Source organism: Syzygium oleosum, unplaced genomic scaffold, assembly GCF_021117445.2.
Source record: "Syzygium oleosum isolate NSW1041296 unplaced genomic scaffold, Sole_v2.1 Sole_v2.18, whole genome shotgun sequence".
Taxonomy (NCBI): Eukaryota; Viridiplantae; Streptophyta; class Magnoliopsida; order Myrtales; family Myrtaceae; genus Syzygium; species Syzygium oleosum.
In genome coordinates, this window is record NW_026607502.1 from 8,186,077 (window position 1) to 8,212,615 (window position 26,539).

Consider the following 26,539-nt stretch of genomic DNA (forward strand, 5'->3'; position numbering starts at 1 on the left):
TGAAATCCTCATCTCGGTCAGATTTCGTTCGCAGGCTCAAATTCGAGACATATCTTAATACTCAGGATGATGCACATGCGCTTTAGCCAGCGACTCATAAATACCAAACGAAGACTCAAAAATTTTCAAGTATAAATAGCGGAGCGCCTCCGTTTCCGATCCATTTTCTGAAAAGGTCAAGCTTTCTTGGCTCTCTCTTACACTTTGCACACCCAAAATACAAAATTTTTCGTCATTCACGAACATGAGGGACTTGCAAAGACGCCAACTGGGAGCGGGGAACAAAACCCTCCTTGAGGCCACCGCGGTCATGAAGAATCTGCGCACTCCGAAGGCAAATCTGGCTAAGATCGAACTTCTCGTGTGCCTCACAGCCATTTTACTAATCTTGCTCAACATCTTCGGCTCGTCAAGGTGTCGGTGCAACGACCGGAAGCTCAGGATGCTGTTATGGGCAGCATACACCCTCTCGAGCTACCTCATCGCATACACGCTTGGTCTCATAACCGAAGCGTCATTCTGAAACGAGCTGTTACCAGTTTGGGCCATTTTCTTGATGATCTTCTTTGGGAGCTCGGACTCCTACTCCGTCCACAGCCTCGAGGACTGCGAGCGGTGGAAGAACTATGGTTGGCAATATCTGATCAAGTTCACCGGGGTAATCATTTTGTTGTTCATCTATGGGATCACGTTGTGGATGATTTCGGTGCTATTTATTCTAGGCCTAACGGTGCCGCTCAAGGTCAGTAATAGAGCAGTATCTCTCCTTATTGCGAGTGGGTATGGCCGACAGAAGAACACCAAATTGATCGCTGACTACATGAGCTCTGAGCACCAGTCGTCGAACGGCGATTTCGACCCTAGCCAGATGAGAGGGTACAACTATGTTGTGAAAGTGGGAAAGACAAGTTCAACGTCATTAAAGAAGTTGAAAGAAAGAGAAACTGCAGCACAAGGGGAACCGCCGAACTACCGCGAGTCATTGGAGATCACTGACAGAGTCGTCACAATCGAGAAGGTGTGGAAATGCCAAGGATGGCTTTTGAGATCGGGAGGTGGGGACGAAGACAGTAAGCTCAAGGATATTTGCCTCTCGTTTTCGCTCTATAAGCTTCTTTGTTTAAGATTTAGCGGCCATTCATTGCCCAAACAAGCTCACGAAAAGTTGTGGAAGTTGATTCAGCACTTGTATGACGAAGGAAATGGCTACGAGCGAGCATTTAGGGTCGTTGAGCTAGAGCTTTCCTTTCTTTTCGATTCTTTCTACACCAAATACCCGATCATCTTCCTGCCGACCGGTTGGAAACTAAAGGTTCTAGAGCTCTTGCTTTTGGTCATTGGTTCTCTGCTGACGATTGGACTTTGTTTCAAGTACAACTCGAATAGACATGGAGATGAACTTCAACTAGCTACTCCGGGCGGGTTGAGCATCGACGTTCTCGTCACAGCACTAATTCTAATAGTATTTACATGTGGGGAGCTTGTGCAGTTTTTCTTCATGGCCTTCTCGGAGTGGGCAAAAGTGTCATTGCTATGCACGTACGTACAAACTCCCTCGTGGCAAGAGGAGAACAAATGGAAGGAGAAGCTGATAGGACGAATGTGCCGGACGCAATTACTGAACCCTTGGGAAAGGAAACTTCGCCAATACTCGCTTCTCGAGTCGTATGATTACACCCCTCGGAAGTGGCTATACAATCCCTTCACAGTTATGTTTATCGACCTTATAAGGGACGGTCAAAAACAAAGCGAGCCCACCGAATTGTCCTCAGAAGTGAAAAAAGCCGTTTTCCATTCTTTAATGTCGAATCCCGAGGCACTGAAGAATGGAGAAGCTTCTTTGAGACGAAACGAAGTGGATGGTAAGCTCTCGTGGGCATGTAGGCTCGAGACACAGACTCAAGTCATAATTGTGTGGCATATCGCCACAAGTATTTTCGAGCATAAGGTGCCGGTTGCAGATCCGATTTCATATTCGAACTTCCTTGTGGCGACCAGCTTATCCAAATATCTCGCTTACTTGATAACGTTTTGTCCGAAGTTATTACCTGATCACCCTTACGATTCAGAGTATGCTTTCAACAAAATCATTATCGAAACAAGAGGCTTGCTCAAAGGCCGCAAGACAACTGAAGAAAGAATCCAAAAATTGAACAGGATCGGTAAGACAATGGATAATAACGGTAGGGTGATAATCCAGGGCACGCTATTAGGGCAGCAATTGCTAAAAGAAGAGAAAGGTCCGAAATTCATTTGGAAGGTATTGGCCGAGTTTTGGGCGGAACTTATGGTGTATGTGGCTCCATCGGACAATGAGAAAGCACACGCGGAGCACTTGAAGATGGGTGGGGAGTTCATAACTCACTTGTGGGCTTTGGTCTCTCATGCCGGCATCAAGCGAGAACCTCCTGTTAAGTGACCTGCTCTCAACAGAAGTTGAAGCTGGCCCAATTGATTGTGATATTGCATTGTGGATGGGACCCTTAATGTGTCTCCTTTGAGATTAGTCAAGACAAAAATTCAGATACTCTGTTATAAAAAAAAAGAAGTAAAAAGAAGCAAGTGGCTAGTATTATATTTGAGTGGTTTTCCTATGTACAAGTCTATAAATAAGAGGGTCCAATGATGGCTCTGTACATCTTGTTTACAGTCTTGCCGACGTCGGCCAATGAAATGAGTCGAAGAACAGTGCGTAAGAAAAGCATCTTAGGTTGTACATTACATATTCGCCATCTCCTGACATGTCTCCATCAAATGCCCCGTACATTTAATGAAAAATAATCATATACAATTGGGCACACCATATAAAATACCCACCAAATCCTACAATGCATATCTGTCGACCCCTGTATTTATACCAACAAGCCAAGCGTGCATCTTTGTAAAAATAAAAGTAAACTACAAATAATAGAAAAGGAACAAAAAAAAATGAAATATTAGTAAATCAAATAAAATAAGTAAATAAAGAGAGAAAGAACCAACTCAATTAGGCCCGGAACCTGTAAACGAGGAATGCGAAACAAAATCGGTGCACGCGGTCGACCGTGAAAAGGAAAATTTTCACTCTGCGCCGAGGGGAGGGACAATGAACGCATCACAGAGAACCGCTTATGAAAATAGGCCGCGGAGAGAATACCGAGAATATTCGAGAGTAGAGAGACGCTCACAAGAACCGATCCTCAGCTTTTTCCAGCGGTCCCGTCGTCGCCGCGAAGGCGCTCTATTCTCTCTTTCTTCACAGCAGAGAATTTTGAAGTGATAGAGGTTCCATTTATTTTGCGAAAAATGAATAATTTAGAAAATATTTTCTAAAAAATCATGACTTGTATCGTTTGAGATAATTAGTTAATGGAAATGTTTTAATCATTGACAATAATTTATATCTAAATATTTTTGTGAGCGATAAAAATATTTTTTATTTATTCATTTTTGTAAGCGATACAAGCGATCATTTTTTAGAAAATATTTTATAAATCATTCATTTTTTTTTAAACAAACGCACCCTAAACCTCACTTGAGAATCCTTCACTGGCCTTGATTTCATTGGTCGACATCCGTAAGAGCTTCAATCGTTTATACAAAGTGTTTGTCACGGCTTTAGTACCGTTGATAAACCGGGTAATCTTCTTGCTCTTTTATGCCCTGTTTTGATAAGAATAAGATCCGAGATGTCATGTTTTAGGTTAGTATAAAATCTGCTCCATTCGAGTTTGTGTAAGTGATTACGTACATCATGCACTGTTTTCGTAATTAAGTCACACGAGCTCCTACCAGCACCATGCATCTCCTTGGGTAGTTAACTCATCGCCAATATTGCCAGTATCGCCTATGAGGCGGAATTGCACCTTGGGAATGTCTAACTCATCACCAAGGCAACTGCGTTGGCCATGAGGTGGGAATTGTACCTTGGAGCTATCTTTAAAGCCTGTATTTTATTGGTAGCTCGGGCTTAGACCCATGAATAGCTACTGTTATAAAAATATATATATATATATATATTCTCTTTCTCCTACAATTGAGAAATGCAAAAGAGAGATGCGATGTGCTAATTATAGCGGAATCACCTGCTAGACATAGCGTTAGTTTAAGGGTGATGCATGCGTGGGCGAGTGATTTCGGGAATGGGGACTTTTCTAGGTAATGTGTATAGATGGATGGGCATGTGTGTGGGATGGTTGTCGTTGGGTAAATTGCAAAATATAGGATTGAATACAATCACCACCAAGGTATAAAGGATGCGCCACCAACTAAGGATGATGATTGGGATGGGCGAAGTTCACCACCAAGGCTTAAAGGTCAAGCCACTCGCCAAGGATACATGACTTCAGGATAGGAGAAGCTCACCACAGGACCTAAAGGAAAACCACTAGCCGAGGATAAAACGCTTACTAAATCCACTCTTTAAGGATAAAAAAAACCAAAATATGAGTTATCCCCTCTCTATAGATATTTACTCATACATATGTATTTTCATTCATCAAAGTCTTATCTGCGTTACAATAGAGGACAATCCTCTTTTTATAGAGGGACTAAGACATAGGAAATCACCAAACATTAAAGAGATATGGGAACTACTTAAATATTTAAGGACTCAGAAACTAAAAAGGAATTAAAGTCCTAGAAACTAGAAAACATATAGAGACTTGTAATCTTGACTCTTCAGCCCTTGCGGTTCACTTTCCAAAATTCGTCTACCAACTTTGAGTAGAGGATAACCATCTCAATAAATTAGCAGATGTCATAGGAAATTGCTTAGATCAACCTACCATCGATATGTTATTGATCCGCATCGAAATCAGCAACTAATCTTAGTGAAACGATACTGAATTGACTAAGTCAAGAATTGACAATAACTTGGTAGTTAATTAGCATCTTCATACTGGATCCACTGAAGCAAGTTGTGACCAAAATCAGCTTTGGCTTGGATGAACATCGATTGTGCTATGCTCATCGATGGAATCAAGTTGGAACTTATGGAAAATTCCACAGAATTGGATGCTCCCGCATCAAAGGGTCAACCAGGATAGAAACATTGTGTCTCGATTTTCTTTTCTCGCTTTTACTCTCTATTTCCTTGCGATTGTGCGCTGGATCCCAATACTATCTAACTCTTCGCTGATGTATAGCACTGAAATTACCAAGAGCCGCCCTACATCAGCTTAATTTGTAATAGCAAGATCATGAGAGGAGCTTGTAAAATTCGCACATCAAACGACGTGAGCCCGCTTCACAAATAACTTGAATTTATTTATTCATTTCTTCTATGAGAGCATTCGCCCCTGGCCCCCCATGTCTAAACTGAAGCGAAAGATTTGGTCTTAGAAGTAGAGATTATAATTTCTCTCCGTGAGTGCGTATAATACAGGCTTACATGGTAAACCTCCATGAATATACGATGAAAAGCAATAGATCATCGGTAAATAAGAAAACTGGAGTGTGATAAATGCCGTATAATAAGATATAATCTAAAAGAAAAACGATGGCATATTGTAGCTAGATTGTACACATCTGGATTTCCGGCTGCATTCCAAGTATGGTCCAACAGAAAATGCCAACACCTTCTGTTTTCGACTTCAGGCTCCTTTGGTTCAGCTTCAGTCAAGAAGTCTTGGTGTTCGAAGAAAATTGGACTCTAGTTCAACAAAAAGCCCAAAGTGATGAGTACAAATGCGCATAGAATCTTCATTGAAAAAAGTTCATGTCAGCGCCGGCCGTTCTACATGGTATGGCTGACGTTTACGTCAGCAATTTCCGGTAAAAATTGGCCAAATAAACTCAATTGGCATAAATACAAAAGATTTAGGATTCAATTGACAAAAAAAAATGTTTAGGACTGAATTAACACGATTGCAATATGTTTATGACTTTTTTGGTAATTTTTTCAAATCATATGTTGTTACCATATGGTCAAGGACACCATTTACAATACCCAACAAGTCTTAAAATGCACCTCTCTCTCTCTCTCTCTCTCTCTCTCTCTCTCTCTCTCTCTCTCTCTCTCTCTCTCTCTCTTTAATGCCTATACGTTTTTTTTTTGGTCAGACTATATACCTATACGTTGAGTCCCACCGATTGTGCACATTTTCTCCAACCATATATTTTACATTCTCCTATCATTACACACCAATTGAGTTCAAGCATAGTCTGCATCGATACATCTGCCATAAATTCTCATTATGATGGCCAACACACCGGATTGACTTGAAACAATGGCAATATGCCCCCTTCCTTCTACCTTCCATATTCTCTAGTCCTCATTCCATCTCAGCTCGCGCATCAGCACTATGCGGCTCCACTTCTGCTTGTTATGACCAAAATGGCGTGGATGTTCAGCTATTAATACGCATCGTTGATTGGACCGGTTGGTAGTGGTCCTCAAAATATTCATGTTGAACATTTTCTAGAGCAGTGAGTTGCGTGGGTTTTGGTGGCAGTATTATCATGTCAACGATGTATGTAACAGTCTGAATTTTCGATCATTTTCCCGGGATCTATGAAATGAATATTTTGGCCAATGCACTTATAGTGAGATCTCACCCGGAAATGCGCATTCACGGGATGCTAACCTTAGGGGTAAGGCCATTACGGGACTGAGTTCGCACGACCAAAGAACTCGACCTGGGTCCGATCTTCGACCATATGGATTGACGAGGGAATGTTTTGAGCCAACCGAGACCGGTCTATTTGATTGATCGTGTCCAAAGGGAACTAGTGACAGACCCTCGCAATTACATGACAATTGAGGTCGCCTTGGTTCGAGCAAACTTAAACGTGATTTGACTTAGTGTCGGTCACGGGTCGAGAGCGCGTAATCCCAATGAGCCACCCGTTAGCAAGAGATAAGCTAAAGTCGCGATTGTTCGATTTTAGTCATCTCTTGGAATTCGGGCTCGGGAATCGAGAATTTTGAAAGTGACAATTTTGAGCGGCCGATAACGTTTTTGGCTTGGCCAACCTTGGGGCCACCCATTTCTGCAAAAAAATGGATTTCAGTTTGGGGCCGGAAAAAAATTACGATTTTGCCCCTCTGGTCACCGATGTCGATTTTGAGGCCGTATGAGATTATTTTTCTAGGCCGATGCCATTTTAGGGTGGCCACGCATATTTGGAGTGGATACGGTCAAAAATTGGAATTTTGGCTCGGAAGTGAAAAATAATATTATTTTATTCCCCAGGACTTTGCAGTTGATTTTCGAGGGCTTAAGAGGCTATTTTCGCGATTCCGACGCCATATTATGTTGGCCACACCCATTTGGGGTTGGTATAGACAAAAATTGGAATTTCGCCCCGGGACCGGAAAAATGACCATTTTGCCCCTGGGCTATTTTTGAGCTCCGAATTTTTGGGATAATTTTGGATAAATGAAATCTGATTTTTCCAGCTCAATTATTGAGGCAAATGACCTTAATGCCCATCAATTATTGGATAAGGATTAATATGGGCCAAGTGTTCAAGGGCATTTTGGGCATTTTTGGAAATTTTGGTCCAACTTAGTCAAACCCACTCACTCTCTCTCTCTTCATTTCCAGCCCATCACCACCGGCCATCACCACCCCCGCGATCAGCCTCCCTCTCTCTCCCGTGTTCACTCTCTCTCTCTCCCGTCCTCCCCATTTGCTCGACCGTGGACTCGCCGGAACCGCCGCACGCCGCCGCCGCGCCGCCGTTCGTTGCCTGGCCGCCGGCGACGCTGCTATTGCTGCTGCTGGGCCGGCTGCTCCAGCCCTTATCCAACCCGTTCGTCTCGCCTTTCTTAGGTAAGTGACCTCCCCAAATGTCGCCTAGGACCTCGGGTATTGCTAAGCTCGTTTATGACTCGGTTTAGGGTGAATTAAGTGGCTGTTTTGGGTTTCAGATAGGGGCTGGAAATTGGTTGTTGTGGACTGATTTGGAGACTGAAAATATGAGGTTTGGGAGGTTCGGATAGGGCCGTGATGATACGGAACGATTACGGTTTGAATTCGTGTGATTTGGTGTGATTTTCGGATTTGTGACTACTGTACCCGTCCGGTTTGCTATTTTTGTGGAGAATTTTAGGGGCCGAATTTGAGAAAGTTATCTTCATGAAAGTTGCTCCCAACATCTTGAAGTATAACATACTTTAATTTAGGAATTTTTGGAAATCATTTGAGGCCATTGGGAAGTCCATCTTTGGACCGAAACAAAACTGCCCGATTTACTGTTCACCCGACCTTATGGTCTGTTGGAATTTTTATAAATTTTTCCAGGCCTATTTTCAAAATACTTCCTTACAAAAATTGTTGGGGACATTTGTGGCTATAACATATAAAAATTTCAAAGCTTTTCAAGGTGATTTTGGTGTTGAAAGAAATGTATTTTGAGGACAAAATAGTCTGTTAGAGCGAACTGATTTTGGTCTGATTTCGAGGGACAAAAAGCCATGGTTGTAGATTGAACCAGATTTTGTGTTCTTCATAAGAAATGTTGATCAAGATGTGTTTTATGATATATCCAAATTTTAGAATTTTTGGAGTTCGTTTACTATTTATTTTGATGAGGCAATTTTGTGGCTGTTTTGGGACTCAATGAGTGGCTGATCGTTTGGTGGTTGTGGACTGAATTGACAATGAAAATTTGAGGTTTAGGAAGCTCGGGTAGGGCTGTGATGTTGTGGCTGGAATGGGGGTTGAATTGTGCAATCGATCGGTGGGATTATGCTATGAATTGAATTGTGTACGTGGTTGTGTGATTTGTGATTGTGGGCTGATTTGGATTATGCTTGGGTTGAAGGTGGTGCGGTAATGTGCCGTAGGTGTGTGGCCGTGAGGTGTGGTGGTGGGATAGTGCATTCGCGTATTGTATTCGCGTGCCAAGAATGTGTGATTGGGTGTCGTGTTCGTGTGACGAGAATATGAAATTGCGAAATGTGTGTGTGAGGGTGAAATGTGTGTGTGAGGTGTGTATGTTTGGCCGTGCGATTGTTGGCCGTGTGTAAGTGTGGTTTGAGTGGAACGAGGGTATGGAAATGGAGGATTTGTGGTAAAGGATCCGTCCTGAGGCGTGTTCGTTTACGCGGGACCGATGCCGTCCCTGACGAGGTGATGATGCCCGGCCCGATGAGGTGACGATGCCTGACGTGGTCAGAAGACCGTTGGCCTGATACGTTTTACGCGGGCGCGGTAGAAGGAAAGTGTGTGTAGGATTCCGTCCTAAGGCGTGTTCGTTTACGCGGGACGATGCCGTCCCTGACGAGGTGACGATGCCCGGCCCGACGGGGTGTCGATGCCTGACGAGGTCAGAAGACCGTTGGCCTGATGCGTTTTACACGGGCGCGGTAGTGGTGGAAGAGTTGAGAATGAGCGGGAATTGGCTTGAGGTGCGAGGCTTGAGAAAGTGACGCATGGTGTGAGTTAGTGTGCGAGTGTGTTTATATTGCGTGATGTGATGCTTAATTATGGGGTAGAAACGGCTAGGCACGGTATGGGACGTGCCCAAGTGGTTTCTGTCTTATAATTAAGGCAGCGCGCGTCTGTGATGTATTACTGTGAGGTTCTGGCTGTATTATGGTCTAACATGTAGGAACGTGCATGATGGGTTCCAGGTTGGTTCGTGTGTGATTGTTAGATTGATTGATCGTTGTGTGAGATGCGTGTTCTGTCTGGCGGTACGTGAGTGCCTACGTGGGGTTTGGGATTGTACACTTATTGAGATTCGTCTCATAGTTGTATAATCCACAATTTCAGACCCCCAGCCATAAACCCGGGAAGTTCGCCTCTTCTTTTTGGAAGTTCAAGGAACCGTTTTTGGTGCCCGGCGGAACTGCAGGTGAGTGTCCGGAGGCTCAAGCCCGAAGAATCAGGAGCGGAATGGAAAGGAGGCGACCAGTAGGCTTTCCCTAGGGTATTTTAGGGGTTGTTTAACTTGGGTTATCCGATAGTGAAGTTAAGATAACCAAACCCCTGATCTTTTGTAATGTCGGTGGTTGAGAATGTTCGTTTGATAATTATGTCTGTAATAAAAGGCTTGTATATTTGGTGCTGTATGAAGATGTTGTTATTGGATTGTTATGGTGGTCTACCCCGTCGTCGTGATTTTAGTCCGGGGGTTTTTATATCCGCTTCTGCATGTGGCTCTGATGTTTGGGTTGGGTCGGCGTCGTTTCTGGGACGTCGCAATTATTCGACTGGAGCAGGGGATGTCGCGAGCTCGTAGGGGTTCGGGGCGTGACAATGTACTCATACCAAAAATCATCTAGGCACGAATGTGTGAAAAAATAGTTTTACGATGGTATTATCATCTTCCTAATTGATACCGATTAGACAAAACAATTGTGTTGGGCACGTAGGGTTAGGAAACTTGCAAGTGAAAAACAAGGGGAGAATTGTCCAAAAAATCCTAAATTTATTATACAACCGCTAATTCAATTTTAAACTTTCTAATTTGGTCAAAATAGTCCTAAACATTTTGACGGTTTTCTAATATAGTTATTTCAGCCAATTTGGGTCAAAAATCGCTAGCATGGCGGTCTAATTAGTGCCAGCTATCCTACGAGATGTGACTAGCAATCTGATTTGTCTGATGGGGCTCAAAACGACATTGTTTTGAGAAATTTTGTTATTTTTAATTTCTCATTTTCTGTCTTTTTTTCTTTTTTTTCCTTCATTTTCTTAAATTTTCGATTGGCGGGGTTGCAAGGCCTTCGTGATGGCCGGCAAGGGTCACGCCTAGATTTATGTGAGGGCGAGGACCACTTGGGGCAAGCAAAACTATTGCCAAGGCCCCAACAACCGGCGGAGAAGAAAGAAAAGAAAGAAGAGGAAAGGAAAGGAAAGAAAAGGAAAAATTGCAAAACTACATTGTTTTTGTGACATTCCGAATTTTGGGCCATTTTTGGGATTTATAAAACGTGTAATTCGTCAGTGCGCTTATAATAGAATCTCGCCCGGGAACTGATCACTCTCGGGTTCTTGTTTTAAAAATAGAGATTTTGCTAGAATCGCACTCGATCGAATTTGGCCGTTATTTAGACCCCGAACTTGGAAGTCGATTTTCGGGAGTTTCGAGACGAAATAAATTGGACGGTGTCGATATTATTGTTGCCAGCGTTGGTATTGTCAGGAATATGTGAAAAGTAAAATTTTCAATCGGGTACGAATTTGGTCTAGTAGACCTCCCTCAAATTAGTTTGCTCTAAATTTCGTGGCCATTGTCTCTTAGTATATTCTAGGAATTATTTTGGATGGCAAGATCGTCGTCAGATTTGAAATCTGACCGTTGGATCGCACTCGAGTGCGTGTTGACTTGTCTCTCTCTCTCCCTCTCTCTCTCCTTCCTTCTCTCTCTCTCTCTCTCTCTCTCTCTCTCTCTCTGATGCGCGCGCGCACGTTCCCCTTTCCCCTCATGCACGTTTCTCCCCCTCCTCTTCTGTCAGACTCTCTCTCCTCTTTCCTTTCTTTTTTCTTTTCTTCCTTCTCTTCTTCTTCTTCTTCCTTTCTTCTCTTTCCGCCCGACTGGTTCTGCTCTTGCTCGACCAGCCCTCACCCCAGCCGTCCAGTCAGCCCGGGCGCCGCGCAGTGCCGTCCATCCGCCATTGTACCACCCCGGCTCCGCCCTAGTCGAGCAGCGCCACCACCCGTCGCCGCTCAACCTTCGTGGCTGACTCACCCGAGCTGCACGCGGACGTCGCCTTCGCACGAACCAGCGGACACCGCCTTGCGCCCAGCCGCTGCTCGCCGCCCCCGACCACCGCCAGTTCGACCCCCCTCAGCCCCCAGCTCGCCCCCTCAGCCACCGCCACCCCTCCCTTCACCCTCCTCCTTCTCCCTCTCGGCTGCTTCTCTGGCCTCCGTCCGACGCCGCCCTGACCGTCGCTGTCGCGGGCTCGGCTGTCTCAGCCTTCGGGAGCTCGCTGCAGCCACCGTCGCTGTCGCCCGACGTCCCCGACGCCACCACGGGCCAATCCACAGCCACAGCTCCCCGGGCCAAACCCCTCCCCGTCCAACTCCGCTTCACCCATCTAACCCGCACTGCCGCTTCGACTGCCGTCGCTGCCTCGTCCACCACCACCCGACGTCCCTCCTGCCACCGACCGTCGCCATGCCGCCTGAGCATCGCCGGCTCCGAGCCCTCACCGCCTCAGCTCTCTCTCTCCCTCGCCACCCCACTCCGGCCGACTCTACTCTCTCCCTCCGAGCTGGTCGTCGGAGAGCCGCCCTCGCCGGCCACCGCCACCGCCACCGCGGAGCAAGCCCGGCCGGCCAGCCGACCAGCCCACCGCCCGCGCCCGTACCCACGCCCGCGCCCATGCCGCGCCCGCGCCCGTGCCCGCGCCCGCGCCCGTGCCCTCCCGCGCCCGCGCCCGCGCCGCGCCCGCCCGCACCCGCGCTCGTGCCCGTGCCGCGCCTTGTGCCTGTGGCCGAGGGCTATGCCCATGGCCGAGCCCCGCGCCTGTCGCGCCCTTGCCCGTACCGAGTGAGACACTGTTCACCCGGGCCATTTTAGGCCCGAGCCGACTTTTCCCGGGCCAAAATCTAGTAAGTGACTTCCTAAACCCTACCTAGTATTTTGGGTACTTTATTGACTTGTCTCGGGTTTAGAACGGCTAGGGCGTGTTTTAATTTAATTATATTATGTTACAATTACGCTATTTGAATTGGATTAAATGATGTGCTTGATTTGGGTAATTGTGCGTGGCCGACTTGAATGTCGGATTTGTGGATTGAGGTGGCGAATTGTGAATTGGACTGAGTGGTGATTATGGGTTGTTTGATGCAATTGGCATGAAATTGATTTAATTGAGTGGCGTGTGCTTGCCTGTCGATTCTAAGCCCGGATTGATCGGAGGGCTACGGACTTGGGACGTGTTGACGGCGGTCCGTGTGAAGGCATGAATGGCCGATGTGCCAAATGGATGCGGGCTTGAGACGTGTTGACGGTGGCCCGTTGAAGGCGTGTTGGACCGGGACGTATTTACGTCGGTCATTGGAATTTGAGCCCGGATTGATCGGAGAGCTACAGACTTGGGACGTGTTGACGGCAGTCCGTGAAAGGAAAGTGTGGCTTGGGACGTGTTGACGGCGGCCATTGGAATTGATCGAATTGTGTGGCTTGTGTGCCTGTGAGACCGGACTTGAGACGTGTTGACGGTGGTCCGTGAGAGGAAAGTTGGTTGGACACGTGTGTGCGATGTGATTGATTGAATTGGCTAATTGTACGTGTGGATGCTTGGTTGGATTGGTTGATTTCGAGTGGGAGTGTGTGTGCCGGGTGATGGTGATATGGCAGTGAACTATTCTTGCATTGTCATGTTGGACTAATATGCAGGGTTGGCACGTGGTTCTAGGCGAGGTAAGCTTATCCTATGAAACTGGTTGTGTTGTCTGGTGACTCGCATGTTAGACTTGTCTGGGTACGCATTGGCCTACGTGAGGTATAGAGGGTTGCTTATTGAGACTCGTTCTCACGGTTATTATATAACCATTTCAGATCCGCGATCGTGAGTGATGGGAGACGCTGCAAGGGTATCTTGGAGATCGAGGACGGGTCGAGTGTTCCGTATTTTGAGTTTCCCCTTTTGTAGAGTGTTAAGTTCGCGAACCATTGTCCCTTTTGATGAGCATTGTATGTATCTGCCAAGTGTAGGAATTACAGTTATTGTTTTGTGCTATTGTTACCCCTTGTCATTATTAATTGTCCGGGTTGTTTCTATTTGTTTCCGCGCGTGCCTAATCTCTGATATTTGGGTTGGGTCGGCGACGTGCCTGGGACGTCGCATTCAATGATCGACCATCGCGGGATGATCGCGCGCTCGTAGGGTGCGGGGCGTGACATCCCCCTTGATTTGGTATCAGAGCAAGGTCAGCTCGAACCAAGATGGTCGAAGCTTGGAGTGATAAGGAGCGATGACTTTAGGCTAGCTAGTTAGGGAGACTTGTTGGCCATGCGTTACCTAGACTGTTTGATTGTGATTGCTGAGTAATTTTTATGCAATATTATGTGAGATGCAGGTGCGTCAGGACTTCAGGTAAGTGTACGAACTTTGTTGGTTGTGATTTGCCGTTGTTTGGGATTGGTTGCCTGCTTAGTGAATTGTTGTTGCGATTCACTGCCTAGGGCTTTAGACTGGTATAGTTGGCCTAGGTCTTTAATTCCCAAGGGGAATTATAGCAGGTAAGTGAGTGGTGTGATCCTGTGAATTTGAGTAGTCGAGGTTGAGGTTGAGGTCGAGGTCGTATAGGTCCGCAAGCTGGAATTGCAGAGGATCCCAGGGTGGTTGAAATTCTGAGGGCACTCGAAGAAGTTGGCATTTTAATGGGAATGATGGGAACCAAAGTTAAGGGTAAGTTAATGGGATGCAATAACTGGTTGAGCAATTTTTTGAAATTGAAACCTCCGAAGTTTGATGGGAAAAGTGACTTTGAGGCTACATCCCTTTGGATATAAGTGTTGGAAAAAGGCTTTGAAGTATTGGGGTGCTTGGGTTGAGGCCTTCAATGGGAGGTACTTTCAGAGAATGCGCGAGAACAGAAAATGACAGAATTTCTTCGGCTTCGCTAAAATTGAATGTCAGTTGATCAGTACGAGATCGAGTTTGTATGGTTGTCTAAGTATGCACCAAGGATAGTCAATGATCGTGTGGATAGGACAAAGAGGTTCCAGGATGGACTAAAACTGAATCTCTGCAGTCAGTTGATGCTAATGAACTTAAGGGATTATAATGAGCTGTATGACGAGGCTTAAACGGTTGAAAGGGATATGAACGAGAGGGTTACCGTATATGGATCGCGGTACACGCCTGCTAGGGATAATATGAACTTTGGAAAGAAGCCTATGATGGAGAAACAAAAATTTGTCCCTTTAGTAAGAAAGAACCTTGGAAAGCCGAACTACTACTCCAACGCCTCATGTCGGTCTTATGGAAAGAGACATAGGAATAACCATTGCCAAGGTAGAAGTGGAGCATGTTGTGGATGTGGACAGTAAGGTCACCAGGTGAGAAATTGTTGAACCGATAGGTTAGGTCACTAATGCAATCGTAGCGACCGTAGGTAGGACATTAAGCGAGAGCTGCCCCGCAGATTAATCAGAATCGGCTAAGGACGTAAGGAAAATTGTATGTTGTGGCTGAGAAGGAAGTAAAGGATGTGCCTTGAAAGTCTAGATGCGTTATGAGATGGTGTTTGGTACAATAGGAGATGATTTTTAAGTTATTACTTGGATGATTATGTACGACGTATTATCACTTATGGTGGATAGGCGCAATCGATTTATGGATTTCTAATTTACTAATGACATTCTTGGACGAGTTTGGAAGGATGAGTTATGCTTGGAAATTTCGAATTTTATAAAGAACAGGGGTGATTTGTTTTGGGAGACTGTTGGATTGAAATTGCATGGATTGAGCTTGTCTTTGAGGTGTATAAAGATAATTAATTTGTGGCTGATTAGTTGGTTGAGGAATCAAGGCTAAAGGACATAGCCGAGGTGTGTAATCTTCCCGATGTCTTTCTTTAGGAAATTGCCAGGATTGTCACCTAATAGGAGAGTCGAGATTGTGGTTGAGTTGGCCCCAGGGACAAAACCGACCTTGGGAGCGCTCTACAAGATATCACTGTCGGAATTGAAGGAATCGAAAGTCCAATTGCGGGAGTTATTGGATGAAGGTTTTGTTCGTCTGAGTGGGTTTCCATGGGGAGCGCCAGTTTTATTCGTGAGGAAGAAGGACGGATCGTTAAGGTTATGTATTGACTACAGACAGTTGAATCAGGTGACTATTAAGGATAAATGCCCATTGTCAAGGGTAAATGATCTGTTCGACCAGTTACAAGGGGTATCAATATTTTGTAAGATCGACTTGAGGACTGGTTATCACCAATTGAGGATCAAGAAGGAGGACGTGCCGAAGTCGGCATTTAGGACGAGGTATGGACACTACGAGTTACGGTGATGCCGTTTAGACTGACGAACGCACCTGCAGCCTTTATGGATTTGACGAATTGGGTGTTCAAGGAATTTCTGGATCAGTTCGTAATTGTGTTTATAGATGATATCCTGGTATACTCGAAGAGTCCTGCTAAGCATGAGTTACACTTGGAAAAAGGGTTCTACGAACTTTAAGGGAACACGCTTTCTACACTAAGTTTAATAAGTGTGAATTCTGGCTTCATCGAGTGGCGTTCTTAGGACATGGGATACCCGAGGAAGGAATTGCAGTGGACCCGATGAAGATTGAGGCTATCATGACTTGGCCAAGACCGATAATGGTAATCGAGATTCGGAGCTTCTTAAGTCTAGCAGGCTATTATAGACGTTTCGTGAAAAAGGTTTTTAACGTTAGCGACACCGTAGACGCGTTTGCTAAAGAAGGAAACGGAATTTGAATAGACGGATGAGTGCAAAAGGAGTTTTTAGGAATTAAAACAGAGTTTGGCGACCACGCCGGTGTTGACGGTCCTGTTAGGTCTAGAAGGATATGAAAACTACTGTGACGCGTCGCTAAAGGGACTACGACGCATGATTTAGAATTGGCCGCGATCATTTCGCCCTTAAGATTTGGAGGCATTACTTGTGAGGGGGGAGAAGTTTCAGGTTTATATGGACCACCAAAGTTGAAGGTATCTGTTTTACCAAAAAGAACTTAACATGAGACAGCGTCATTGGATGGAACTCCTTAATGACTACGATTGCGATATTTTATATCACCCCGGAAAGGCTAACAGAGTAGCGGATGCACTGAGCCGGAAATAGAGCGTCGCGCATATGATGGTCAAGGAATGGACTCTGTTGGGGGGGAATTCGGGATTCGGAATTTAAGTTTGAGGTGAGTCGGGTCTCAAGTCTACTTGCCGCATTAAGGATTGAACCGGAAATTCAGACTAAGATCAAGGCCTTACAGTTGACGGACCCAGAGATTCAAAAGATTCTGAGTATGGATGTCACAAAAAGGAAATCGGACTTTCAGGTATCCGAGGATGGAATACTGAAGTTTCGCGGACGATTGTGTGTACCCTGTGATGCAGAGCTTAAGGAGGAGATTTTGTCAAAAGCTCACCGTAGTAATTACAGTATTCACCCGGGTAGTACGAAAATGTGTCAGAACCTACGGCAACATTATTGGTGGAACGGCATGAAAGTGGACGTGGCCAAGCATGTGGCTAAGTGTTTAACATGCCAACAAGTGAAGGCGCAACATTACAAGCCTGGTAGAATGTTGCAGTCATTGGAAATTCCCGAGTGAAAATGGGAACACATCACGATGGACTTTGTCATGGGATTACCGAGGAGTCAAAGGGGCCATGATTCGATTTGGGTGATAGTTGATCGGTTGACAAAGTCAGCACATTTCCTGCCAGTGCGAAAGGACTTCGCTTTAGAAAGGTATGCCGAGATTTACGTACGACAAATAGTCCGTTTGCACGGAGTGCCAGTGACGATTACCTCGGACCATGATCCCAAATTTACCGCCGCTTTGTGGAAAAGTCTTCAGACGACATAAGGGACGAATTTACAGTTAGCACGGCCTACCATCCATAGACGGATGGCCAGTCTGAAAGGACGATTCGAACTTTAGAAGATATGCTGCGAGCATGTGTTTTGGATTTTAAGGATGGCTGGGAGGAACAGCTGCATTTGGTTGAATTCACCTACAACAATAGCTACCAGCAGAGTATCAGAATGGCACCGTTTGAAGCATTGTACGGCAGAGCCTGCAGAACACCGGTTTGTTGGGATGAAGTTGGTGAGAGAAGCATTACGGGTCCAAAGTTAGTGCAACAGTCGATTGAGACAGTCAAGGTTATCCGGGACAGACTCAAGACCGCACAGAGCCGCCAAAAGAATTATGCAGACCGGAGACGTAGGCCTTTGGAGTTTCAAATAGGGGACCACGTATTCCTCAAGGTGTCGCCGATGAGGAGATTGTCACGGTTTGTTAAGAAAAGAAAGTTGAGCCCGAGGTACGTGGGTCCATTCGCGGTCTTAGAGAGAATAGGCACTTTGGCTTATCGTCTCGCATTACCACCAAATTTATCTCATGTTCATAATGTGTTCCACGTGTCTATGTTGAGGAAGTACGAACCGAACCCGACCCACGTGCTGAGCTATGAAGAAATAGACGTGGACGACAGGGTGTCGTACGTGGAAAAGCCAGTTCGGATCGAGGACAGAATAGAAAGAGTATTGTGGAACAAGAAAATTCCGATGGGCAAGGTAATTTGGGAGCACCATGGGAACGAAGGTGCGATGTGGGAAAGTGAGGAGTTGATGTGACACTAGTACCCCCATTTGTTTGGATAGTTGGGCTGGATTGTAAATTTCGAGGACGAAATTTTTGTAAGGGGGGAAGAGTTGTGACATTCCGAATTTTGGGCCATTTTTGGGATTTATAAAACGTGTAATTCGTCAGTGTGCTTATAATAGAATCTCGCCCGGGAACTGATCACTCTCGGGTTCTTGTTTTAAAAATAGAGATTTTGCTAGAATTGCACTCGATCGAATTTGGCCGTTATTTAGACCCCGAACTTGAAAGTCGATTTTCGGGAGTTTCGGGACGAAATAAATTGGACGGTGTCGATATTATTGTTGCCAGCGTCAGTATTGTCAGGAATATGTGAAAAGTAAAATTTTCAATCGGGTACGAATTTGGTCTAGTAGACCTCCCTCAAATTAGTTTGCTCTAAATTTCGTGGCCATTGTCTCCTAGTATATTCTAGGAATTATTTTGGACCGCAAGATAGTCGTCAGATTTGAAATCTGACCGTTGGATCGCACTCGAGTGCGTGTTGACTTGTCTCTCTCTCTCTCCCTCTCTCTCTCTCTCTCTCTCTCTCTCTCTCTCTCTCTCTCCCTCTCTCTCTGACGCGCGCGCGCACGTTCCCCTTTCCCCTCATGCACATTTCTCCCCCTCCCCTTCTGTCAGACTCTCTCTCCTCTTTCCTTTCTTTTTTCTTTTCTTCCTTCTCTTCTTCTTCTTCTTCCTTTCTTCTCTTTCCGCCCGACTGGTTCTGCTCTTGCTCGACCAGCCCTCACCCCAGCCGTCCAGTCAGCCCGGCCGCCGCGCAGTGCCGTCCATCCGCCATCGTGCCACCCCGGCTCCGCCCTAGTCGAGCCGCGCCACCACCCGTCACCGCTCGACCTTCGTGCTGACTCACCCGAGCTGCACGCGGGCGTCGCCTTCGCTCGAACCAGCGGACACCGCCTTGCGCCCAGCCGCTGCTCGCCGCCCCCGACCGCCGCCAGTTCGACCCCCCTCAGCCCCCAGCTCGCCCCCTCAGCCACCGCCACCCCTCCCTTCACCCTCCTCCTTCTCCCTCTCGGCTGCTTCTCTGGCCTCCGTCCGACGCCGCCCTGACCGTCGCTGTCGTGGGCTCGGCTGTCTCAGCCTCCGGGAGCTCGCTGCAGCCACCGTCGCTGTCGTCCGACGTCCCCGACGCCACCATGGGCCAACCGACAGCCGCAGCTCCCCGGGCCAAACCCCTCCCCGTCCAACTCCGCTTCACCCAGCCAACCCTCACCGCCACTTCGACCGCCGTCGCTGCCTCGTCCACCACCACCCGACGTCCCTCCTGCCACCAACCGTCGCCATGCCGCCCGAGCATCGCCGGCTCCGAGCCCTCACCGCCTCAGCTCTCTCTCTCCCTCGCCACCCCACTCCGGCCGACTCTACTCTCTCCCTCCGAGCTGGTCGTCGGAGAGCCGCCCTGCTCGCCGCCGCGTCACCGCCACCGCTAGCTGCCGGAGCAAGCCCAGCCGGCTAGCCGACTAGCCATTGCCCGCGCCCGTACCCACGCCCGCGTCCATGCCAGCGCCCGCGCCCGTGCCCCCGCACCCGGGCCCGTGCCCGTACCGCGCCTTGTGCCCGTGGCCGAGGGCTGTGCCCATGGACGAGCCCCGCGCCCGTCGCGCCCTTGCCCGTACCGAGTGAGACACTGTTCACCCGGGCCATTTTAGGCCCGAGCCGACTTTTCCCGGGCCAAAATCTAGTAAGTGACTTCCTAAACCCTACCTAGTATTTTGGGTACTTTATTGATTTGTCTCGGGTTTAGAACGGCTAGGGCGTGTTTTAATTTAATTATATTATGTTACAATTACGCTATTTGAATTGGATTAAATGATGTGCTTGATTTGGGTAATTGTGCGTGGCCGACTTGAATGTCGGGTTTGTGGATTGAGGTGGCGAATTGTGAATTGGACTGAGTGGTGATTATGGGTTGTTTGATGCAATTGGCATGAAATTGATTTAATTGAGTGGCGTGTGCTTGCCTGTCGATTCTAAGCCCGGATTGATCAGAGGGCTACGGACTTGGGACGTGTTGACGGCGGTCCGTGTGAAGGCATGAATGGCCGATGTGCCAAATGGATGCGGGCTTGAGACGTGTTGACGGTGGCTCGTTGAAGGCGTGTTGGACCGGGACGTATTTACGTCGGTCATTGGAATTTGAGCCCGGATTGATCGGAGGGCTACGGACTTGGGACGTGTTGACGGCGGTCCGTGAAAGGAAAGTGTGGCTTGGGACGTGTTGACGGCGGCCACTGGAATTGATTGAATGGTATGGCTTGGGACGTGTTGACGGCGGCCATTGGAATTGATCGAATTGTGTGGCTTGTGTGCCTATGAGACCGGACTTGAGACGTGTTGATGGTGGTCCGTGAGAGGAAAGTTGGTTGGACACGTGTGTGCGATGTGATTGATTGAATTGGCTAATTGTACGTGTGGATGCTTGGTTGGATTGGTTGATTGCGAGTGGAAGTGTGTATGCCGGGTGATGGTGATATGGCAGTGAACTATTCTTGCATTGTCATGTTGGACTAATATGCAGGGTTGGCACGTGGTTCTAGGCGAGGTAAGCTTATCCTGTGAAACTGGTTGTGTTGTCTGGTGACTCGCATGTTAGACTTGTCTGGGTACGCATTGGCCTACGTGGGGTATAGGGGGTTGCTTATTGAGACTCGTTCTCACGGTTATTATATAACCATTTCAGATCCGCGATCGTGAGTGATGGGAGACGTTGCAAGGGTATCTTGGAGATCGAGGACGGGTCGAGTGTTCCGTATTTTGAGTTTCCCCTTTTGTAGAGAGTTAAGTTCGCGAACCATTGTCCCTTTTGATGAGCATTGTATGTATCTGCCAAGTGTAGGAATTACAGTTATTGTTTTGTGCTATTGTGACCCCTTGTCATTATTAATTGTCTGGGTTGTTTCTATTTGTTTCCGCGCGTGCCTAATCTCTGATATTTGGGTTGGGTCGGCGACGTGCCTGGGACGTCACATTCAATGATCGACCATTGCGGGATGATCGCGCTCTCGTAGGGTGCGGGGTGTGACAGTTTTGACCCGTGTTGAACATGTATGATCACAAGTCGATGCTGACTAACCACCACGTTGTTGATTTCCGGCCTAAGTTGGTCGGAAAAATTATATTAGAAAATTGTCAAAAGATTTAGGACTACATTAACCAAATTGAAAAATTTAGGATTGAATTGATGGCTGTAAAATATGTTTAGGACCTTTTGGAGATTTTTTCCGAAAAACAAGTTTGCATTAGAAAAAAGAGTTTTTGCACCCCTTAATTACCATCATTGTGTCGCAACTAACTTCTATAAAATAAATTACTACTCCTTGTTTCTTTTCCCTGTTCGAATTTTCCCAAAAAACTGAAATCCTTTTGTAAACACGCTAGATTTTCCTTCAAAATTTGGATCTTAACCTAAAAGTGATGAGAGGCTATTAACAAGATCTCTTAGCTTTCGAACTTTGGCATTTGATATTTTACCAGTCTATTTTCTTATATATATATTCCACTATGTCATGCTTTACTACTTGTCATGAGAGTGACCTACCAAATTCTTAGAGAATGGTTCCAACTTTTAAGCAAAAAAATCAGCAATGCTTGCCACCAAATGCACCTTCCCACAACTACAAGAAATTATTCATTTCAGCAGCTGCAAAAAACATAAAACAGAAACGCATGTATACTCAAGACAGCGAAAGCAACTAATGAAGAGCCACCACTTCCAAAACAAACAATTCAAAGTAAAGTTCATGTAACAGAAATCTTAGTCCCTTTGTTGTCTTAAACTTCTACTACAAGAAAAACCTAATGATTTTGCTTGGCATTCCTCCTAGTGCTGCAGCCATTTGATTTGTTACCAAGAACTTAGTTGCCACCATTGTCAAAGACAAATTCTATCATCCTAGAAAAAAAAAAAAACTCAGAAGCCTAAAAAGAAGAGAGTTCAGTCCACGAGAAGTTGGGAGAGCCTTAACAATTGGACTACATCCATCTATCCTACCTAACAACAGTAATCATTGTGATCAGTGCAATCCATGTGATACTAACCAAACATTACTCTCATTCCTAAATATTATATTGAAAAAAATACAAGAGATCACTTATTCATGTCACTTTATATTACATTAAATGTTCTCAAAACTATTCATTATACCCAAAGCCCAAATCACGAATATGGTAATAAAACAAACAAAAAAATCTTCGAAGGAGACGTGCAGAAATTTGTTCTGTCATAATAATTATTCTAATCACATTTGGACCACGAGATGTAAAAATTAAGTTGCGTATTGCCCAGATGTGGGTAAGAAAAAGATACTTACCCAACAAGGGAGATTAGGATGTGCATGCACGGACACGTTAAAATAAAAAACGCATGGATGGAGCCCACCTGAAAACGGGATAGGCTGCCTAGGCCCCTAGTGGCAATGAACTCTAGGGCAATCCCAAACCACGCCGTAGAGGGAGCTTCCCCCGGCTTGGGATTGGGGAGGATACATAAAGTGGGGCAGAAGCCCACAAGAATTCTTAGACTCAATTTGGAAAGGAAGGAAGTCCTGAGATTGAAGGCAGCTAATGAGGATAAGAAAGTTTAGATTCTTTCCATTCAAAGCACAGTGGCTAGAGGGTGAGTTTGTTTACAAGAAGAAAGGAATGCTTGATGAAGAAATGCTAAGGAAGGAATAGTGAAAGTGCAGAGAAAGGATGAAATTCTGCTTGATATGCTAGGAGAATAAGACTAAGACCAAATTGGGGGAGAGAGAGAGAGAGAGAGATACAAACGAAAGGCTAAGAGCGAGCTACGAGACATGTCAGGTACTTCACTTTATCTCGTCTCTGCGCTTTATTTTCATTTTGTCTTAACCTAAGTCGTTGTTGTTATTTTAGTAATTCATGTCTTTTGCTTTTGAATTTTTTAAATTTTATTTGGTAGTAATGCTAGAGCAGAAATATAAGACCTTTTTACATTCACAACCACCTTGCCATGCACTTTGTCTCGTCTGGTTCAATGCAATCTAATTCCTCAAGAATTTAGGATTCCGTTCCAGCTATTTTAATGTGTGGAGAAAAATCTGAGTTCGGATTTGGATTCTATGTGAAATAAATTTACTCATTAAATGTAAAATCATGTTATCTAGCTAAGGTTAGGATTGGGATATCATTCCACTTTGTTACAAGCATAACACTATGAAAAACCCAAGTCCACCATTGACCGCCTCTAGCAGTTCCTAGCCTCCACCACCAGTTGCCAATGAAGGTCATCGGCAACTAGACTCCACCATCGGTCAGCGGCGGTAGTTGCAGGCTGCTGGACTCTACCATAAGCGACCAGACTTTGTTTTAGGTAGCCAAACTTTGCCATTAGTTCTAAATTGCTTATCGCTAGAATTTGCCATCGGCCACCGGATGCATTCACTCTCGTGAATGACAAGTATTCTCTCCTCTGTGACCAAATTTTTACAATCCGAACAATTGAAAAGGAAAGAATGATGGAATCCATTTGAGAGTTCGTCATGGAACCAAAGGAGACTTTTTTGGTGAATTTAAGAATTATGATATTAAAATATGTGGCATTTCTCCTATTTATCCCTCAGGTTACCCAAAGATAAAACTATCAACTTTGAGCTGTTTTCCTTCCTTGTTTGCTCTTTATATATATATATATATATGTGTGTGTGTGTGTGTGTGTGTGTGTGTGTGTGTGTTTGTGATTTATGGGGTTTATATGCTTTTTATATACATGCGGTCTCCCTTTACCTAATTGGCTTAAGTATTTGGATTAGACTTTCTAACATTATATCAGAGCCAAGTTTTGCCTTAATTTATTTTGCATGTACATATTCTACATTAACAAATATTCTACATTAACAATCCATAACACATATTTCTTGCACACTAGGTCAATAATCGAGAAATCATTGCTTCACAAAATCTAGTCAAATCGGTTTTGTCACAACTTAAATTTGCCATACCATTTAAACCTTGAATTTTGTCACTTCCACATCTTTAGCCTCAACTAGTGTACATAATAACCCTCAGATTAGAAAATATGGCTTTGCTTTTGCTGCGTGCTCTGATTCCATCCTTAAGGATACTTTGAGGTGCTAAATATCCTCGACCAATCTTAAACGAAGGACTTGAATAACTCGAAGCATTGATCATCTTTTAAGCATACAAGATTAGTGAGACCAAACAACTCAATCAAATACACTATGGCGCTTCAAGAACTTCCGAGACACGTACCTCGCTTGCCTTTTTATTTATTATGAAGTGAAACAAGTATCTATAAGTCAAAATCTATGATCATTTGACCACTTGAGATGAAACATATATGCACCTTACTACCTAACCTAACAAAAGATTAACGCATAATAAACTAACTCAAAATCTCACAACGTTCCATAAAATCTAAATTCCAAAAGATCATAACCTAAGCTCTGATACCAACAAATGTTGCACCCCCAACTCATCAAGAATAGAGGCAATGACACTATCGTCTTTTCATCCAAAGGATGCAACCTCAACGTAACCATAACTCAACCTGATATCGAAATATATACATCTATATTTATTTGATAAAAAGGCATCCAGTTACAATATTAGAGTTTTCTATAAACCACCAAAAAGATACATTGCACCACCATTTTAATCAAAATTTCTTTCCCTGCTTTGAACATTAATTTTTCCTTCCATCCTTCTAGTTTAGCGCTGACTCGTCTAATTATCCATGCAAACATTTGTTTTTTTTATGTTCCCCAATCCGAAGTGATCCTAGGGTACTTCCCTGTCTTCTCTATGATAGGTACTCTCAATTCGCTTGCCATGTTTTCTTTTAATGTTTGGGCACAATCCTTGCTGAAGCATATCCTAGATTTGTTCAAATTTATCTATTGTCCAGCAGCCATACAATATTCTTGCAGGATTGAGGCCAAGTTCTGACATTCCAAATTTTCCCATCCAAAGAAAAGATCGAATCATCCGCGAAGAGTAGGTGGGAGAGAGTGGGGCACCATCTGTTTAGTTTGATTCCCCTTATACTTTCTTCATCCTCCGCCTTCCTCATGAGTGATGTTAAAACATTGGCCACTAGGATGAATAGGTAGGGGGAGAGAGGATCCCCTTGCCTAATTCCTCGGGAAGGTTGAAAATAGGAAGGTGCTCCCCATTCACTTTAACACTAAAGGATACAATGGTGACGCATTGCATTATCCAGCCCACCCATAGCTCACCACAGGAACTTTTCCTGTCCACTTTACAGCCAGCAAAATCAGCATCAAAATAACCAATAAGTATAAAATATGGTCCCTTTGAATAACCTAGACCTAATATTGGATATGTTCCAATGTATTTGATTATTCTCTTTATTGCTATAAGATGTAATTCCTTTGGGTCAGATTGGAATCTAGCACACATACAGATACTAAATAATATGTCAGGTCGAGATGTAGTAAGATATAATAATGATCCTATCATGCTTCAATACACCTTCTGATCAACTTGTTTATCATTCTCATCCTTGTCCAATTTGAATGAATGAGACATTGGTATGTCTGTTTTCTTGCTGTTCTGCAATCCAAACTTCTTCATGATCTCTTTTGCATACTTTTCTTGGCAAATGAAGGTACCATCATTTGTCTATTTCACTTGTAGTCCAAGAAAGAATGTTATTTCTCCTATCATGCTCATCTCAAACTCATCCTGCATAGACTTTGAAAATTCCTTGCAAAGCATTTCATTAGAAGATCCAAATATAATATCATCCACATAAATTTGAACAATTAAAAAAATCTTTACCTTTTCTTTTAATGAACAGGGTTGTATCAACTTTACCTTTCATGAAGTCATTCTGCAGAAGAAAACTACTTAACCTCTTATACCAAGCACGGGGTGCTTGTTTCAGACCATAAAGTGCATTTTTAAGCTTGTAAACGTGGTCAGACTTTCTTGGTTCTTCAGAACCAGGAGGTTGTTCTACATACACTTCTTCTTTAATATAGCTATTCAGGAATGCACTTTTAATGTCCATATGAAATAATTTAAAATTATGTAAACAAGCATAAGTAAAAAGTAGCCTTATAGCTTCTAACCTGGCAATCGGTGCATAGGTTTTATTATAGTCTATGCCTTCTTCTTGTGAATATTCTTTTACTACAAGCCTTGCTTTATTTCTTGTGAATTTTCCCTTGTCATCCAACTTGTTTATGAATACCCATTTTGTTTCAATTACTAGATGATTTTTGGGTCTTGGCACAAGTTCCCATACTTCATTGATTCTGAACTGATGGAGTTCTT

The 26,539-nt window shown here is 44.8% G+C and overlaps 1 protein-coding gene across 1 annotated transcript; it reads left to right on the forward strand.

The window, feature by feature from the left end:
• Positions 1–244: 244 nt before the first annotated feature.
• LOC115689428 (uncharacterized) lies at positions 245–2,419 on the forward strand. Its single transcript, XM_030615453.2, has 2 exons — positions 245–497; positions 540–2,419. Exons 1-2 carry the CDS (start codon positions 245–247, stop codon positions 2,417–2,419), a joined length of 2,133 nt encoding a protein of 710 aa, XP_030471313.1.
• Positions 2,420–26,539: the final 24,120 nt, after the last annotated feature.

Coding starts and splice junctions, on each gene's coding strand:
- LOC115689428 (XM_030615453.2), top strand. CDS start 245: ATGAGGGACTTGCAAAGACGCCAACTGGGAGCGGGGAACAAAACCCTC. Junction 498..539: donor CCTCATCGCATACACGCTTG/GTCTCATAACCG, acceptor AGCTGTTACCAG/TTTGGGCCATTTTCTTGATG.